The 17,886-nt window shown below is 45.9% G+C and overlaps 2 protein-coding genes across 8 annotated transcripts in view; one reads left to right on the top strand and one right to left on the bottom strand.

Moving 5' to 3' along the window:
* The window catches only part of PATZ1 (POZ/BTB and AT hook containing zinc finger 1), a 29,593-nt gene extending 17,713 nt beyond the window's left edge, over nucleotides 1-11,880 (bottom strand). For 5 of the 7 annotated variants that reach the window (XM_080391935.1, XM_080391933.1, XM_080391934.1 and 2 more), the window contains exon 1: nucleotides 901-11,880. In XM_080391935.1, the coding sequence (XP_080248061.1) occupies nucleotides 901-2,189 (1,289 nt within the window). In that variant the 5' untranslated portion in view covers nucleotides 2,190-11,880. The remainder of the gene's footprint in view (nucleotides 1-900) is intronic. The other 2 variants (XM_080391931.1, XM_080391932.1) reach the window with 2 other exon arrangements.
* Nucleotides 11,881-11,974: 94 nt separating this feature from the next.
* DRG1 (developmentally regulated GTP binding protein 1) lies at nucleotides 11,975-17,315 on the top strand. Its single transcript, XM_080392611.1, has 9 exons — nucleotides 11,975-12,132; nucleotides 12,277-12,400; nucleotides 13,076-13,251; nucleotides 13,659-13,728; nucleotides 14,297-14,466; nucleotides 15,167-15,297; nucleotides 15,504-15,671; nucleotides 16,629-16,751; nucleotides 17,193-17,315. The coding sequence occupies exons 1-9, from the start codon at nucleotides 12,091-12,093 to the stop codon at nucleotides 17,290-17,292; spliced, it is 1,104 nt and encodes a 367-aa protein (XP_080248737.1). The 5' UTR covers nucleotides 11,975-12,090; the 3' UTR covers nucleotides 17,293-17,315.
* The last annotated feature ends 571 nt before the right edge of the window (nucleotides 17,316-17,886 follow it).

Here is a 17,886-nt window from a genome sequence, read left to right as displayed (position 1 = left end):
TCAGTTCCTTCCCTCCTCTTAGAGCAAATCAACTCCCGCAGAAAAGCGACTGCTGCTACAGAAGTAATACAGCATAGGCATCCCCCTCCCCCCACTACTTCTAGTCTCAAAGCGAGCATCAAACTTCTGAAAGAAGTTTCAAATTCATTAACTCAGACTATAAGATACCACTAACACGACTACATGTATCAAACTACTTATTAAATTAACTCCCACAAACAGCAACAACAAAAAAAAAAAATCAGCAACATTAAATGCACAGATCTTACGTATGTTGCAGGGCAGAAACAGGATCCCCTTCAGAAGGATGTAAACCCAAAGGACACAAAGATCATGTATTAAAAGATACTTGATGCTGCAGCCTTTGAAATCTCACCTCTTCCTTCACATTTGGGTGATAAAAAACATTACGAACTAAGAGAAATGAAGGGAAGTTAAGAAAAAGAAAATTTAAAATGGATACCAGAAAAATAATAATCTTGAGATGTATTAATATTTTGCACTTCAACAGCACCTTCAAACTACCTGCAAATCAGTAGTCTCAGGACACTTTTGTGAGGTAGGTAATTACTTCAATACCCATTTCGCAGAAGAGTCATTTGAGGGAGAGACTAGCTGATTTGCCCAAGGACACGCATACACCAAGTCTGGGACAAAGCTGGGAATGTTACCCAGAAGCCAGCTGACTCCCAGTTCTGTATCTTAATTACTTTTAAACCCTTTCAAGAGACTGCAGAATAGCATCCCAGCGGAAACGATGGAAGTCTCATTTCTCCAGACATTTTAAAGTGGAACAGTCAAACTATCCTAAGTACAAACTGTTTTTGTTTCCCAAGGGATAGGAAAGACAACTTCCTAGGTCTCTGTTTGTGTCTATGGTCCTTGTAAGTACTCTCTTACCTGGAAAAGCCTTTTCCACAGCTCTGGCAGATGTAGGGCTTTCCCACAGAGCCATCGTGAGATCGAACATGATAGGACATCCTGTCTTTCCGCTTGAACCGTAAGCCACACACTGGACAAGAGTAAGGCTTCTCGCCAGAGTGTGACAGCTTGTGCCGATTCAGGTGGTACACGTCCCGAAAAATCTTGCCACAGATCTCACAGGCCACCTGTTTCCTCGTCCTGCTTCTTTTTCGGGGTGCATCGGGGTCATCCTGACCAGGGACACCATTTTCACCCAGTCTCGGGGGTGGGATGTCTATGTAGCCCAGCTGCAAACTTGTCACCCCGTGTTGAGCCTCGTGCTGCCGAAGACGATTAGCATCCGTAAATACTTTTCCACAGAGGCCACAAGGCAGGATACCAGCCTCTCGCAGGCCCCCTGGGGTACCAAACATCATGGAGTCCAAGAGATTGGCTTTACGGGGACGCCCTCTGCCCCTCTTGGTGCTTAAAGTGGGGGCACTAGCAGCAACATTCTGGAAGGGTGAGGCCAGCAGCGGCGGGGAAAGAGGTCCTGCCACCATGGGCAGGCGGTCCACACCCTGCAGAACGGGTAAGGAAGACTGCGCAGCGGTGAGCGCAGCCCGCGTGGCCTCATCTTCAGGCATACCAGCAATGCCGTTGCCATTGGGTGCCAAAGCGGCACCATTGGTCATGTCAAGAGGGAAGCCGAGGTCCGCAGCCCCCGGACGGAAGAGCATAATGTCGGGGCGCGTGGGGGGCACGAGGAGCTGCACATTGGACTGCTTGATGACCTCCTGGCAGATGTCAATCACAGAGCGCATCAGCAGGAACTTGGCGGCCGTCATGAGCTCCGGGAAGCTCTCCAGCCGCACCACGATGCGAGACGTGTAGGCGAAGTCCAGGATGTCTCCGAACACCTTGGAGCTGATGGTGTGCATCTCCAGCTCCCGCCCGCCCCCGGGCGCCCCGCCGGCCGCCGTGGCCCCACCGGCCGCCGCCGCCTCTGTCGCGCCCCCCTCCGCGCCACCGCCGCTGCCTCCACCTGCCCCGTCGCCCAGCTGCGCGCTGAACACCGACTCGAAGTACTCGCTGCAAGCGGCCAACACCGCCCGGTGCGCCGGGAAGCTCTCGTCGCCCACGCGCAGGAGCACGTCGCAGAAGCGGCCGCCGTTCTTGCGCTGCTGGTTGAGGCTGTGCAGCATGTCGGCGCTGTGCCGGCTCACCTGGTACGTGTAGCAGCCCGACGAGGGGCCGCAGGCGGCGGCCTCGCTCACCCGCTCCATGGGGCTGCGCCGCCCCGCTGGCGCCCGCAGGGGGCGCGCGCTCTCAGGCCGCCCGGCGGCGCGCGCCGCCTCCTCCTCCCCGCCCCTGGCCGGGCCGACGGCGGCGGCGCGCGCTGCGCTCCCTGCACAGCGCGAGGGGATTGCAGGGGGGGGCGAGACAAAAGGCTCGGGCGGCGGAGGGGCGCGCGCCGCGCGGGGCCGCCGCGGCCGCCGGCGCGCGAGCTCCGCCCGGGCCCGGCCGCCACGAGGCGCTGCGGCCGCGGAGGCCGCCGCGGGAAGGGGCGTGCGCGGCGCGGCTGCAGCGAGCCGGGAGGGAGGGGGCTCCGGCGGCTGCGGCTCCGGGCTGCCGGCTCCGTCCGTCCCTGTGTGTTTGGAGCGGAGGAAAGATGGCAGCGGCTGCACTTCCTCTTGCACTTTCACCCCTGGGGGGAGGAGAAGGAGGGGGCGATACCACCCCCCCTACAAAAATCCAGCGGGGGCCCCCCGGCTGCTGCTCCCCGACCAAGCGCCGCCGCCGCCGGCTCCGGTCCGGGCCCCGCCCGCTTCGCTGCACCCGCACCACCGGCGCCGCAAACTTTCCTCTCTTCTTTGGCCGAGAAGACCCCCACCCTATTCATAGAGACCCCCCCTCCAGCCACTCGGGCTCCCCCCTGCCCCCCCGCTTCCTGCCCCCCTCCCTCCCCGCATCCGCCAATGCAAGAGCAGCCAGAGCCAGCAGGCCGGCCCCCACCCCGCCCGCCCGCGGGGGCTGGGGGCTGCAGTCTCCCCCTTCCCCAGCCCCTATCCTCCAATGCCGAGCCGGCACCGAGGCCCCCGCCCGCGGCACACGGGGGCGGAGGGGCTGCGCTCGCCCCCTCCCCCAAATATCCGGGCTGCAGCTCGCCCCCCAGCCCCCCCTCCCGCCGGAGAGGGGGGGAGGAGGAGGAGGAGGAGGGGCCGGGGGGGGGGGGGGGGCTGCAGGCAACCTCTCCCCCTCCCCAGGCGCAAATCGTCCAATGCAAACCCTCCCGGAGCTGCAGAGGCGCAGAGCGGCCCCCACCTCCTCGCCTCGCCTGAGGAGAGCCGATCCCAGAGGGGCCAGGGGCTGCAGCTCCCCCCGGTCTTTCATCGCATTTCTCACCCCCACCCCACCCCCCCCGCACTAGGCTCAACTCTCAGCCTGACTAAAAGAGCGAGGCGCCGGCATTGTGGGGGAGGGAAGGGGTACACCGGGAATTCTTCAAGTGCAAAAATGCCCTCCACTCGGGAGCGGTTGGGAGAAACGGTACCAGCGGGCCGGGGGCTGCGGGGAGGCACAGGCAACTGCACAGCCCCGAGCGCCTGCCTCCATGTTGGGGAAACTCCGGTGCCCCGCGCAGCCTCGTGCTGCCCGCGCACCCCCGTGCTGCCCGCGCACCGCGGCTCTGCACGCCCCAGGCCCGGGTTACCCGCTCCGGACCGCACCGCCGGTAAGGCGCTGCCGGGGGCTGCCTGGACTGTCCGAGTGCTGAAGCTTCCCTCTGTGCTCCAGGTCTCTCTATGAAGAGCTTCTATTTCAACATCGTTACTCATTTTCGTCTGAAATTTGCTTTCTGCCTCAAAGAATAGTTTTTCTCTACTTTTGAAGAAATATCCCTCCCCCCGCACCCGCCCAAAACACACACACTCCTAAAACTGAGTTCTTTGTTTTGTTAAAGCCAACACTTTCCAAAGTGTTCAAGGGCACTTTTTTTTTTGCATTTGTAACATCAAGCCTAATTAAGAATCCTTGGGTGACCTATTCACGATCTAGTATCATCGCTTCAACTATTCCGTGGAAAATACTGAACTCGGTGCATGCGAGGGCATCACGAAACTACAGAGCCTTCCAAGAGCTCGAACCCAGCACTTGAATTAAATAGTGGTGGAGCTGAAAAAGCATTCTGGGTACTGATGTGCAAATGAGCGCACCAAGCTTCCAACTTCCAAAATGCAATATTACATTAACACTTAAGGCCACGCAGTGCCCTCAGCCCATACGCCAGATTTCTACTGCTTTTGATAGGTGCTGTTTGTCTACTCTGCAGGCAGAATATTACCGGTAGCTTGTTATTACTGCATTATGTATGCACACACCCTGATATGAACATACATGTTTAGAAATTTGAGGTGGTTTGAGCAGTACAAATGCTGACAAACCCAGCTCAAACACAGCGTATTATAGAGATACTAACTACAGCGTTCACATTCTGTAAGTCTGTCTGTGTGCCACAGACCCAAGAGCTGTAGTTGCTACAGTGAGGAAGATGACTATATTTAAACATAGTAGCCAGGCTGCATGCACACACACAGAGCAGTTAAAAAATCTGAAATTTGCTTATCTTTCCTAGTGGCTTTGGTCAGTTGTGTGCCTTTCCCCCAGTGGTTTATTAATTTGCTTTCTTTTAGTCCCCAGCCTCCTGACACGGTTCCTGCTTCCTATTTCAGTTCCCTCCTTGCCTGTTCTTTGTCTCTCCTCTAGGCAGGGGGAGGGGGGTCCTGCCGCTCTCACTGCACTTTCCTCAGAACTTTCTCCAGTTGCCATGGAATGTTCTGGTTTCAGCTTCCAGCCCTCCTGTTTAAAAGGCACCATCCAACACACCCTGCCTGCTTCTTTAGGTAAAAGCTAAGTATTCATCTCAAAGCATGGCTGTTTCTTGGCAAGTGACCCGTTCACACTTGCCATGAGGATGCCCGATCAGCATGCTGGGAGCTCACATTCTGCAGAGCTGCTGGATGCTGGTTAAAGATGACTGCCCACACCTTGCACTCCCAAGGAAACCACAAGGGACCAATACAGCCATTCACCTTAGCTCCCCAGCGCTCTGACACAGTAATGGCCGGATCTCCCCTTTTAGCGCTTCCACTCTTACTGTACTGGCCTCCCTCACCTTACAGCTTCACCCACACATTGAAAGGACCACTCCTTAGAACTTCTGGTCCCAAACTCACCCTGTCTCAGAATGTGAGGCTATCTAAGTAGTCATTCAACTCACGTTTGTTACATGGTAGCCAGATTTATTCTATTTACAAATAAACAGTTTGTGCCATAATGAGACAAAAACTGCCTCATCAGTATAAACAGACTTGGAAGATGAAATTCCCTAAATTTAATGTGATGCCTAATTGTGATTTCTCCATAGTTAACTATGTAAGTGTACAGGTATAATTACCCTTGAACTCACTTATCATCACAACTAGCTAGTTACTGTCTTGAAGACAAAGTTCCAGATGATGTGAAAGTTTTAAATCCGAATTTTAAAATTTACATTTTCAGTATACAGGATTTCCTCTCCTTTCCAGATGAGTCCTAATCTATTTTCTCTGACATCTTCTGCACTGGGATCTGCTGAACTTCTTTTGAATTCATCTCTCTTTTAAATAAAGGCATTTTCCTCAGCTACTTTATTCAGCTTCTCACTATTTCCTGCCTCACTTCTGCTCATGGGAATTCCTGAGCTGTCCCTAAATGTTTTGCAGCTGTCTGGTGTCTGCTGAAGCACTTTGATTGGTATTTCCATAGTATTAAAAATCCTCTTTTGCTCTGAACATGTGTGTACCATTTGGGACTGTACACTGTACACTGCTCGCTTCACTGCAGATCAATTGCTACTGGCTTTACTCAGAAGTGCAGACCTTAAATTGGTCTGCAAATACAGGAGGTAACAAAAGACTGTGTTACAGTCGAATCTACTCAAACATATTTGGGTATATGTTAATTGGACTTGAGTCATACCTATTTGTTGAACATTCTCAGCTCAGGAACTGGTGCAGGTCTTGAGGCTACTGAAATCTTTCAGACTACTCTCCATTATTATACTCTTTAAGAAGGTTAGTCACTACTTCACATGGATTATAATATGAGCAGAAACATTTCTGCATAGCACTTGTGCCAGCTAATTCAGTCATATGAACCGTTTCCTTTTTATGTGTGTTCCACAGAAATATATATAACATTGCACATTTCATGCCATGGCACACTTGCAATTTCAGTTAGTAGCTGTCAGGTTTTTTGAGCTTTCACTGGAATTTTAATTAACTGCAACCGATCTAACAAGCAATTAATTCAGCATTCATTACTTGTTAGGTTGATTATTACTTAAATTTAGTTTTTAAAGCTTGCTCTATTTCTTGTTGAGAATCATCCCAAGAGAATGCTAACTCTAGCAGCAAGGATTCACAGACTTGGAGACAGCACGATTTCCTCTGTAATCCAGACGTGGGTTAGTGATTTGTCAGCTTTCTCCTCTAGAAGCATATGAACAACTCCTGTTTAAAAATACCTAGGGTTCTCATAAAAAAAAAAAAAAAAAAAGTGCTAATAGGGAGGTACATGATGCTACGAAAATTATGCAGAAAGAGTTATTTTAAAAAGGGAAAACTGCACTGTTTGCTTTTCTTCTTTTTGATCACTCTCCTCACTGCACTCGTGCTGTGTAGTCCATCTGTTGCATAGCAATCCACGACAAAGTCTGGGGAGCTGATGCTAAACTACAGAACTTTTTGTTGTTAAACTAATTTAACACAGTCTTGAAAGCCAACCTTTGATACTTAATCTCCCTTTTGTTCCCCTCATTTCTTCACTCTGCCCAGTTTAACTTATTCTAGATTGCCTGAAACCAAAGCAACCTGAGCCATTCAAAACAAGATTGCCACATTAAGGATCTGGTCAAAATGGGAATACAACCAAGGATTCCATCTAATCCACACCCCATGAATTAGGCATCCATGCCTAACTAAGCAAACCTGACAGACAACTTTCTCTTGTAAAACATACATTACAATACAATGCAGGCAAGTAGCAAATGTTTGGTATTTACAGATTAATATCTAAACTACTGTACTATCCCGAGAAAGACAACTTCTCCATAAATACTAAGCAAACTAGCATAAATGAGTTAATCCAGAAAGACAGCTAAGAACGGATGACCTGTATTTCTACAACTTTCAAAAGATACACAACTTTCTGTCTATTGCCTCAAAAGTCAATCAAGATGTGAATTGCACCAACCAAATTCCAGGGTCGCTTCACCTCAGGCAATCAGTATTGTGGTTCCATTGAAGCAGGGGTCCTCAAACTATGGCCCGCGGGCCGGATACGGCCCCCCACCCAGGGTCCTCAATCCAGCCCCCCGTATTTACAGAACCCCCACCCCACCCCACCCCCGCGGGGGTTGGGGGGGAAACCAAGCAGCCGCAGATGACTTATTGCCACTTCATCCGTGCGCCGGCCCCCTGTTTAAAAAGTTTGAGGACTCCTGCATTGAAGGCTCAGTATTAGGGATCTCAAAAATCTTACATTTGATAAAGGGTTCTCAAAATCTCTTTTGTCCAAACCGGTGTGATAGTCATCAGCTCATTATAACCACCTTAAAAAGGTTTGTCGCCCCTTCAGCATGAGCAGTTCTTCCCTAAAGTACAATAATAGGGTTAATTGGCATTAGTATCAAAGTACAATTGGGGAGGGGGGGAAGGGCAAATTTACAAAATTGTTACTATTGGGAAAAAAAAAAAAAACACAAAAAACCAACAAACCCTAATGGGGAAACCACCTTAACAGATTCTCTATATGCCTTTTACAGTTCCATGGCCATAATTCTTAAAATCCTAAGTACTCAGGTTGAGGTTATCATTTGATACAGATTGTTTTTCACTGGGCTGGTGGTAATTTCTGAGACGGTATGAAATTTCAAGAGCCTTGTTTCACCTGATTTAATTAAATCATGATTTAATTTCCTCCCTGTCATTCCACCTTTTGTAAACTGTGCAGAAATCCCACCACTAAGCCAGAAACGTAGTGCCTAGCAAGCCCACAAACACACACGTAGCATTACTGCAGCTGTTTGCCAGTATATTCCACAGCTTCTGTGATAAGGTGAATTACCAAAACCGCAAGTGCTGTACTACCAGAGTGGCTCAAACTAAAATGACCTTCTCAGTGCACTGTGAATAGACTCGATACCTACAAGTATTGGAGTTGTTTATCAGAATAAAAAGGAGGAAAAGAAAAAAGGAATTAAAAAATACTTAACTAGGCAAGCATGCACTGCTTAATTTTAAGAAGGGTCTTTCTGTGATTTTAATGAAGCATACACTACACAAGTTATCACGATTCATTTCATACTCAGTTTTCCCCACATATTTTACAACGGTAAATTTTACATGGTTATCCTATTCTCAACATACTTAGTTTGCATCTCACAGAAGTAAAAATCTCACTCAACCTAAAATAATAGCTGTTTCAGAAAGATTTTCAGAATTTAGCCCATAAGGAAGCAGCTTGTTTAAAATCAGTAGTTTGACAGAAAACACACTAAATGCATTAACTACTCAGCTCTCCTACTGAAGTGATCTACAGTTATCATACTCACAGGGCAGTGCTACGGAAACATGAAAGTTTCAATCATTCTGCGGCAACTGCACATTCCTGTTGTGCAAAAATAAAACTGAGGCACAAGTAAAGGAAATGACTTGTTCAAAATCAATGAATCAGCAAGACCAGTGTGTAGAATATGGATTTCTGAAACTCATTTTTGCTACAGCACTCCATCATTCAGATCTTGCTAATGAGGTATGTGCCATTTCAGTCACATTCCTGTCATTGTAGCTTGATGAAACAAACATTCCTGTTTTTTCCAATCACTGATTCCATACTGTGTCATGTTTCTTAATTGTTTGATCAAACCGTCTTTATTTCAGATGCAGCTTTCCTGCATTTTCTAAACACCCTATGGCATGTTACTTTCCTTACTAAAAATATTAGAAAAGTGCTTATGTTACATACTTTCAGTTTATCAGTTTGTAATTCGTATGAGTACTTGATAATTAGTTTTTTCCCCTCCATATCTGAATCTTTATTCTGTGTTGCCTGACATAGTATGCAGTTGGGTGCCTGAGAGATTGACTCTGCAAATGTTGTGTAGGTTACAACCTTTGGAAATATACCCTTGAATCTTGCAGTTTATCTAGGCTTCTTAAATGGAATTCTCTCAATTTAAAAAACATACATATCCATTTTAATTAAAAAAACAGCAATTCACATACTCCATCTTTCATCAGTGCCCACTATAAAGCTCAATTAACCTTTTGAGTAGATCTCAGTCTTTTGCATCTCCTTTCATTTTCTTTCAGGTTCCACTGGAGACTTTTTCCTCTTCTGACATTATATCCAATTTACTATGAAAATTTACCTTGATTTTTCCTTTCTCTGCCTGCCTTTTTTATTATTTTAATAAACTTTTTATCATTTGCACTCCGTTTTCCAGTTTTGACTGCTGTCCCCAGAGGACATCATTTATCAATTCCCAATGATACACCTTTCAGTCACTTTCCCAGTTCTCACACCTAACTTCCCATGGTCATAACCACGCTGTTATCCAAGTACCACAATACATAAAGCATCTTTATGTTGAAAAATTCACAACTGTCATCACAGTAAATAAAAATAATTAGACTCTATTCATAACCCGGAAGCAATGTCTATTGAACAAGCCTTTCTGAAGCTTAAAAGAGGGTGCTGCTATAAAGTAATATGAAGTACTTTAAATATTCTAACCAATTAGAAAGTGTTAATTTGGCTAGAAAAAAAAATCAGACAAATTACTTTTATTAATTAAACTCTTACTCCTTTCAGGTAATTAAGCACAATACTCAACACTGAGAGAAATTTTTAGGTGCTTAAATTCCCTGTGGGATCTTTGCTTGAGTAACTTTCTGGGGGAAAAAAAAAAGGGATTTAAGAGCATATACTGAGCAGTTGTGCATTAAGAAAACTATGAATAGCTAAACAAAGAAAACAAAAAACCACCCACTAACTACATTTTCAAACCATGTATTTAATTGACCTCTTTGTTCATTCATCCCACACTTGGAAAAATAATTTTTACTTAGACTCAATACATGGGATTTGGAGTGAGTTTGTAAGAACAAGTTCTGAAGTTAACCATCATCTACTGCAAAAATAGAGGTGGCCTTAAACCCTGATTTGAGCATTCAGAATCTGCGTTTTTCTCAGATTTTTCTCCTGCTACTAATACAGACCACAAACACAGACTGATTGTATGGCCAAATTCAGCTGAGGCATAAACAAGTCCCATTCCACCTGAAGTAAGTAGGAGTAAAATTATACCATGACCAAATCTGCTACATCCTATGTTGAAAACAGATATTGTTCACAATGAGTAATTAGAACACCATAAACAAATATGCAGTGGTAGGTGCATTTATATTTACCCCAGCTTAGATGAGCTAATATTACCAGGAATAGTAATCCCATTTTATTTGAGATTCGATTTTAGTAAGCTTATATTCACAGTTCCTATCATAAAGTTTATGACATTAAAGGCTGCTTTCTTGATTAAGATAAGACAAGCAGGATATAGCAGAGGCAGAAAGAGATAGCAAATAGCAGTGTGATTTCCATTGCAGTAGTGCGCACTCCCTCTCTCTTTTTTAACTGTAAATTGAGGAAGACTTAAGGATCTGTAACAATTCTATTACCGGAATTGTTATAAGGTCAGTTAAATTTTGTCAATTGTATGACACTCAGAATACTGTCTGAAGACATGGCAGGTGGTTTTGAAGTGTCATTATAACCAGTTTGGGCCCAGGAAAGTATATTTTTTAAAACAAAACATGTTAAATTTTACATTTAGACATCATATAAAAACAGACTTTGTAATAAATTGAGACAGAAGGGCCTTCTGGGAAATGTTACTGAATACGGACAAAAAGGTGTCTATAAATGATTCAAATTCAGACAAAATATGACAGGGAAATAAACTTGGAGACTCTAATATAAAAAAAACTTTAAAAAAATAGATTTCCTTATGTAAAAAAAAAAGGTTTTTTTCCAAATCCAACTATTTGGCTTCTTGTGATACTGTCTAAAGCTGGAGGTACTCGGTTCTTAAAGTTTGAAGGGCATCATTAAAAAAAATTCCTTTATTTAATTAGCTTGCATTCAAGGGATGGTTACACATACTCCTGAGGCAAAGTGGCATGGCCTAGGCTCAGCTGAAAGGAGCCGTGAGAAAGCTTCGGTATGGAAGTCTTGGTTTTATAAAGCATCGGCTAAAGAAGGCTCTCCTACGGGCAGCTTAGCAGCTCTAACCAGTTCAGCAGGGCTGTGGGATCCACACGCACATCTACACACCTGGCGGTGAGCAGTACTGCAAGGACTACAAGGAAGACCAGGGCAGACAGAAGCAGGTCTCCGCGAAGGTCGAAGCGCCAGGTCCAGTTTCACCAGAGGGAAAGGCACAACAGGCCAGCTCCCCTCAGGGACGCCAGCGCCCATGGCTCCGTGCGCAGGCCTGCTCACACACCTGCCTCTCCTCCCCCCGCCACACCTCACACACGGTTTCTCTCACAGACGCCCAGAACCTCAGCCTCACCGGCTGTCACGCTCGCTCCCAGCCCTACAGCCTCTCTCACAGACCAGTACCTCAGCCTCACACGACCCGTTTCCCTCCCCGCACCCCCCAGCCTGCCACCATGCCACCTGCCACCGAGCGCAGCCGGCCCATCCCCACTCCCCACAGCTGCCTCAGTCTCGCTCGCTCACGCTTCCCTGCTCGCATGCCCTCACGCCTTCGTGCTCTGCCTTGTCCCCCTCTTCCCTCGCTTTCATACTCTTCCCCTCGCTTTTCTCCTCCTCGCCCCCGGCGCCGCAGCCCACTGCTGTGAGGCGGCCGCGCAGGGGGCGCTGCGGCGGCCCCTGCCCGGTCAGCGCGCGAGCTGCCCGCCGCCTTCCCGCCCGCCGCTGAGGCGCGCTCCCGCCGCTTCTCGCGAGCGCTGGTCTCGCTCCCGCGAGCGGCCGCCGTGCGCCTGCGCGCTGCCGGGCCGGCCGGGCCTGAGGACGGGGCTGGTTCGGCGGTGGGCTCTGGGGCCTCCAGCCGCCAAGATGAGCGGCACGCTGGCGAAGATCGCGGAGATCGAGGCTGAGGTAACGCGTCGGCCTCGTCCCTGGTTGGGACCGGGCGAGGCACGAAGCGCCAGGCGGGGCAGCCGCGGTGCCTTCCCGTGAGGGGACGGTGCGGCCCGGCAGAGCCTCTCCCGGTGGTGAGTCCTCGGTTCCGTGCTCTTGCAGATGGCGCGGACGCAGAAGAACAAGGCCACGGCTCACCACCTGGGGCTGCTGAAGGCCCGCTTGGCCAAGCTGCGCCGGGAGCTCATCACCCCTAAGGGCGGCGGCGGCGGCGGCCCCGGGGAAGGTGCGTTGTTCCGCGGGAAGGCGCCGGCCGCCTCCGCAGAAGCGGCCGCTCCTCACGGCCGGCGTGCGGGGTGTGTGAGGGAAATCGATCTGACAGGGGTGGCCCTTCTCCGCTTAAATTTTGGCAGACTGTCTGCTGAATAATTCGGAGCAACCTCCTTCTCTCCTCTCGTCCTCCTCTCCTCTCGTCCTCCTCGGTGCAGGACCTTAGCCGTGGTGTGCGGCCTGTCCCAGGGCTTTGGGGTGGAGCCTGTCCTGAACCATAAATGAAGGAGCTTCTGCATTTTGGCTAATATAACCTTGTATTTCCAGAACTCTTAGGAGTTCTACAAGAAGCATCGTGCAGCAGCCACCTGTTTTTATATATAAAGGTGTGAATTTTCTAAGCTGTAGTGCTTAAAGAGAATGCTCTATCTGTACTCAAGTATTGCCCACTGGGAAGCCTTGTAGCTCACACTGCAGTGACAGGTAAACACCTTGGTGTGTTGTACAGACAAAGGGGTGCAAGACAATGTAGGTTGTGAACTCCCTGTTTCATACTTTCATCCTCCTTGTAGGGAAGCTTACCTGGCTTTCAGTCGGGAAGTATTAAAAGTAATAGCAGGACTGCTGTCCAGAACCTTAAAAGATAGAAAATGTCCATCTTCAAGTGAATATTTTTGCTCCTTATTTTCAGGTTTTGATGTTGCAAAGACAGGTGATGCCAGAATTGGCTTTGTGGGTTTTCCGTCAGTGGGGAAATCTACTCTTCTAAGTAATCTTGCTGGTGTGTACTCTGAAGTGGCAGCATATGAATTCACTACACTAACCACCGTGCCTGGAGTCATTAGATACAAAGGAGCAAAGATACAGGTGCGATCTTTTTTGGTTTGTTGAGGATAAATTGGTATATATAGATGCAGTGGTGTTACGGCTGAATGATGTAGCATGACGTTAGTAGGTTAGAAGTGACACGTAAAAGTGCTTGAGAATATAGTGGAAATGTTTCCATGAGGTACTGATTTTACCCTGCCTTTCACTTTGCTCTGGGAAGAAGTTCCAGTTCTCATATTCTCTTTGAGATGATCTGTTCCACTGTACCAATAGGGCACATGGGGTAGTACAATATATGAATCAAAACGGAAACAGTTTTGCCATATTTTATTCAGATTTGCGGTAGAGTCAGTGGTTTAAGAAAAAGGTAAAAGTAGGATATGTTGTTTTCTCCATGAAGAAAAATACTTTTCTCATGAGTTACCTTCTTTCCTCTGAACAAATAGCTACTTGATCTCCCAGGAATTATTGAAGGTGCCAAGGATGGTAAAGGCCGAGGACGGCAAGTCATTGCAGGTGAGTATATTAGAGCTGGAGGCAGCATCCTATCAGTGGTTCACAGCTGTAGTACAGCTTATGAGAATGAATGGTTGAATCACTGTTTCTGCTGTCTATAAAAAGCTGAATTGTATGCTGGAATTGAGCTGCCTGCTGTGAAGCAGTAGCTGCTTTCGTTCTGTTTTCAGTTTTGGCTTTATGCATTTGCTGAGTTCGTGCTCTGCATTGACACTGCAATGAAAGTATATTACCAAGTTTGAAGGCAGATGTGATCCCATAGTAAACAAGGCTGCTGTCTTCATTTCTTTGCCTAGCTTATTCTCATCAGTCTGGGGTCTGAATGTAGACAGGAAGGAGGATTTTTACAGCCTCTGTGATTTTTAGAACATGTAAGGATCTGTCTATCAGTGATGCTTGGCCAGCACTACAAATTTCAGTCTTGTGCTGAAATTTAAAAATAAGCAATGTGCTGGCCTTCAGGGTTTGAATATTGTCATCGGTCCACTGAGCCATATTTTGTGTTGTTTTGACTCAAATTGTGGGAGCATACTTTTTTGAGAGATTGCTTTCTTTTTCTGATTCTTAGTTGCTCGAACCTGTAATCTTATTCTGATTGTTCTGGATGTGCTGAAACCACTTGGTCACAAAAAAATCATAGAGAATGAACTGGAGGGATTTGGAATTCGTCTGAATAGCAAGCCCCCCAATATTGGCTTTAAAAAAAAGGATAAAGGAGGCATTAATCTTACAGCCACAGTAAGTTGGAAGTTTTCTTTAACCAAAATAAAAAAAATACTGCTTGAAGAAAGAGGCATTTGCAGTTAATGGTATGCCTGGGACCATTCCTGTGCTGCGACTTTAGAAGCTGAACTGCTTGTTGTACTGTGCTGTAGTCAGCTACTTTTCTGGGATGCTATCCATACCTGTCGTGGGAGCCCTGACCCACCTCCTTGACCTCAAATCAGAGGCTCGGTCGCTTTCCAACAGTTAGAAGTTCCAAGGCCTAAAGGAGAGTGTGCAAAAACTGCCTTTTGTTAAAGTGTTCTTCTGGAGAAGATTGCTCAGAGTTCCCGGCCTTTTGACCTGGACTATTCCTCATTTCCCATTTACCACTGAATCTTTAAAAGTGTAAAAGTAGCCGGAGTTACCAAAAACCAGAACTCTGCTCTGGGATCTAAGTATTTAACATGTAGTTGTCTGGGCACTGAACTAGTAGATATGTGGGTTTGCTTTGCAGCTGGTCCCAGATTGACAGGAAACACCTGAAATGTCTGATTGCAGCCATCAGTGTGGCATTAGTGTAAAGAAAGCTGTTAAGATTTAAATGTTTTCCCTCTCCTGAGGCTAACTGCGTAAAATAATAAAGTCCAGTAACTTACCATGCAGTGATTTCCAGGTGATATGACATGATTTGACTGTAAACTCTTCCATTCCTTAATACTGTGTCTACGTACAGTGTCCTCAGAGTGAGCTGGATACTGAAACAGTGAAGAGCATCTTAGCAGAGTATAAAATTCACAATGCTGATGTCACACTGCGCAGCGACGCCACTGCTGATGACCTAATTGACGTTGTTGAAGGGAACAGGTACTGTTGGGACCCTGGCTTTGACATACCTGCAGTTTATATGACAAAGAAGTGTCTCTCAGCTTTGCTTCCCACAGAAGCTAAGCTAGCAATGTGGTATCAACATAGGGATATCCTTTTGAAAACGTGATATTTTTTTTCTTTCCAATGAATGTATTAGTGTACAGCTGCTAGGCTGCTGTAATGGTATTTCCTTTTCTTTGCAGGGTTTACATCCCATGCATTTATGTCCTAAACAAAATTGACCAAATTTCCATTGAGGAACTAGATATTATTTACAAAGTACCCCACTGTGTACCAATATCTGCTCATCATCGCTGGAACTTCGATGATCTGCTGGAGAAAATTTGGGACTACTTGAAGCTAGTTCGAATGTGAGTTCCAGTTGCTGCCTTCTGTGGAGTTAAGCATAAGGCTGAGACTGAAGAATGTTTCAGGAATGGATGAATGATGATTTTTTTATAATGGTTTTCTACTAGCTTAGAACTCTTAGCTTTCAAATGATGATATCTTAAACATACTGATAAATGTTTACTCGTAAATTGTGAATTGTGCTCCTCTTGTCTGTTGTGTGACGAACAGAATTTCTTAATAGTCACAAGTGCTGTTTTGAACTTGTAGGGGAATTAAATGAGGGCCTTGTGAAACCAAGTCCAAAGTACATCCTAAAAAAATGGCAAAAATGTGGAATTCCAACCAAACTTTGTGCAAAGTGGTGTATTTCAGAGGTGGTTCTTTTTTTAGCCTGCCCTGCATTCAGCCCTCTTAACAGAACTGAATTTAGTTCTTCATGTAGCATTTCAGATATTTTTACTATAAATTATTTTAGGTTTACTTCATACTTCTAATGCATTTCTTTGGACAAATTTATGACTGAATCTATTAATACTCATAATTCAGTAACTGTAGGCTTGTAAACTTACATCTCTCTACATGTGACAATATAAAATCTATAGACTTTGTCAGTTTTATTCCTAATATATATTGAGTTTTTCACAGAAAAAAAAATCACAAGTCAGAACCATTATGCTGTAGATGTTCTTTTCCATCAGCCCATTCCATTCCTGTTTCATTGTCTTTTAAGCAGCTACAGAAAGCTCACTAGGTGATAAAACCTTTGCAGTTACAAGGGAGAACCTGCTGCAGCCATTGGCTACTCAGATGCAGCTTAAGAACACCAAACAATTTACAGACTGTCTGTCATCACTGGAGTAGTGGAACTTGGCACAGGCACCTAGGGATGACAGTGCAAATGGCCTATGAAATTTCATGGTGGGTTGGAAGAGAAAAGGAGGTGTTGATATTGACTGAATGTTCCATCTGCATTACAGCTACACCAAACCTAAAGGGCAGCTCCCAGACTACACCTCGCCTGTGGTACTACCTTACTGCAAGACCACAGTGGAGGATTTTTGCATGAAGATCCATAAAAATCTCATTAAGGACTTTAAATAGTAAGTATTATTATAAAATAATAATTTATAGAGAATAGTAACTAATCTTTCTCCTGGTTATTACTTCATTCTCTTGTAAGAAGGGAAAACAGGATTTGGGTTTTTTTTTTAATGTTGAATGGAATAGATCTACCTATGGCAGTTAGTCCTGGATACATTTCCTCTATTGGAAAAATGCTTTTCTTTGTGTTTGAAAGTAGTGCTAGCTGCAGCATTACAGGCCGTTGTCCTGTATGCACCAGTACTTTGGATGACTTCATACTTTGTTTTGATCTGCTTGTACTCTGGTTCACACAGACCACTCATCCAGGTACTTGTGGGAGAATAAAAATAGCTCTTAAGCGTTGCTTTCTGTATTAGCTTTGTGACAAAAATAGCTGTTCTGCTGTTTGCATATTGTATTTCTAAGCCTTTTAAAAATTATTTTTCTTCTCCTTTCAGTGCACTGGTCTGGGGTTCATCTGTTAAACACAATCCTCAGAAAGTTGGTAAAGACCATACTCTTGAAGATGAGGATGTTATTCAGATTGTGAAAAAATAAAGTTGTTCTCTCATGGTTTGCCACTGTGCCTGAAATTTGTCATTAGTTGTTAGTGGCAAAGAACAGGCTCTTTCTATAAAATCTAAGAAATGGGTAGTGGTTTGTTATGGTACCTTACTGGACAGTAAAACTGAGGTTTCTGGCCAACTTGTACTGCAGTGCCCCATTCTGGCAGAACTTAAAGATGAGAAACTCACGTTAAGTAACTTTCACAAGGACAAAAATCTTACAAGGAAGCTTTGATGGCTGGGATGATTCTGTGTTGCATATACATCTTTCCAGATTGGAAAAAAGCTCACACATCAAATTATTTTGTTCTAAATTAAAACAAAACCTAGACAGCAGAGGCTGGATAACGGTGTCTTGTGAAACAGTGCTAGAGGGCATAGAGTTCTCACTTTGTCTGCCTTAATCTGAAATGTTCTTGTTTGGAGTACTTCAAGGCTATTAATAGTCCTGCAGTTGTGGAAAAGAGGGTAGATTCTGTTCACAAGCAGTCACTTTTTCAGTTGTTTATACTAGTGGAAGCTAGCTAGATGCTTGTGTTTCACTGCATTAATGACTGGAAGCTTTTAAGTTTTCTTAAAAATGTTT

This window comes from Falco punctatus (genome assembly GCF_963210335.1).
Source record: "Falco punctatus genome assembly, chromosome: 1".
Taxonomy (NCBI): Eukaryota; Metazoa; Chordata; class Aves; order Falconiformes; family Falconidae; genus Falco; species Falco punctatus.
This window is presented reverse-complemented; position numbering and strand designations above follow the sequence as displayed.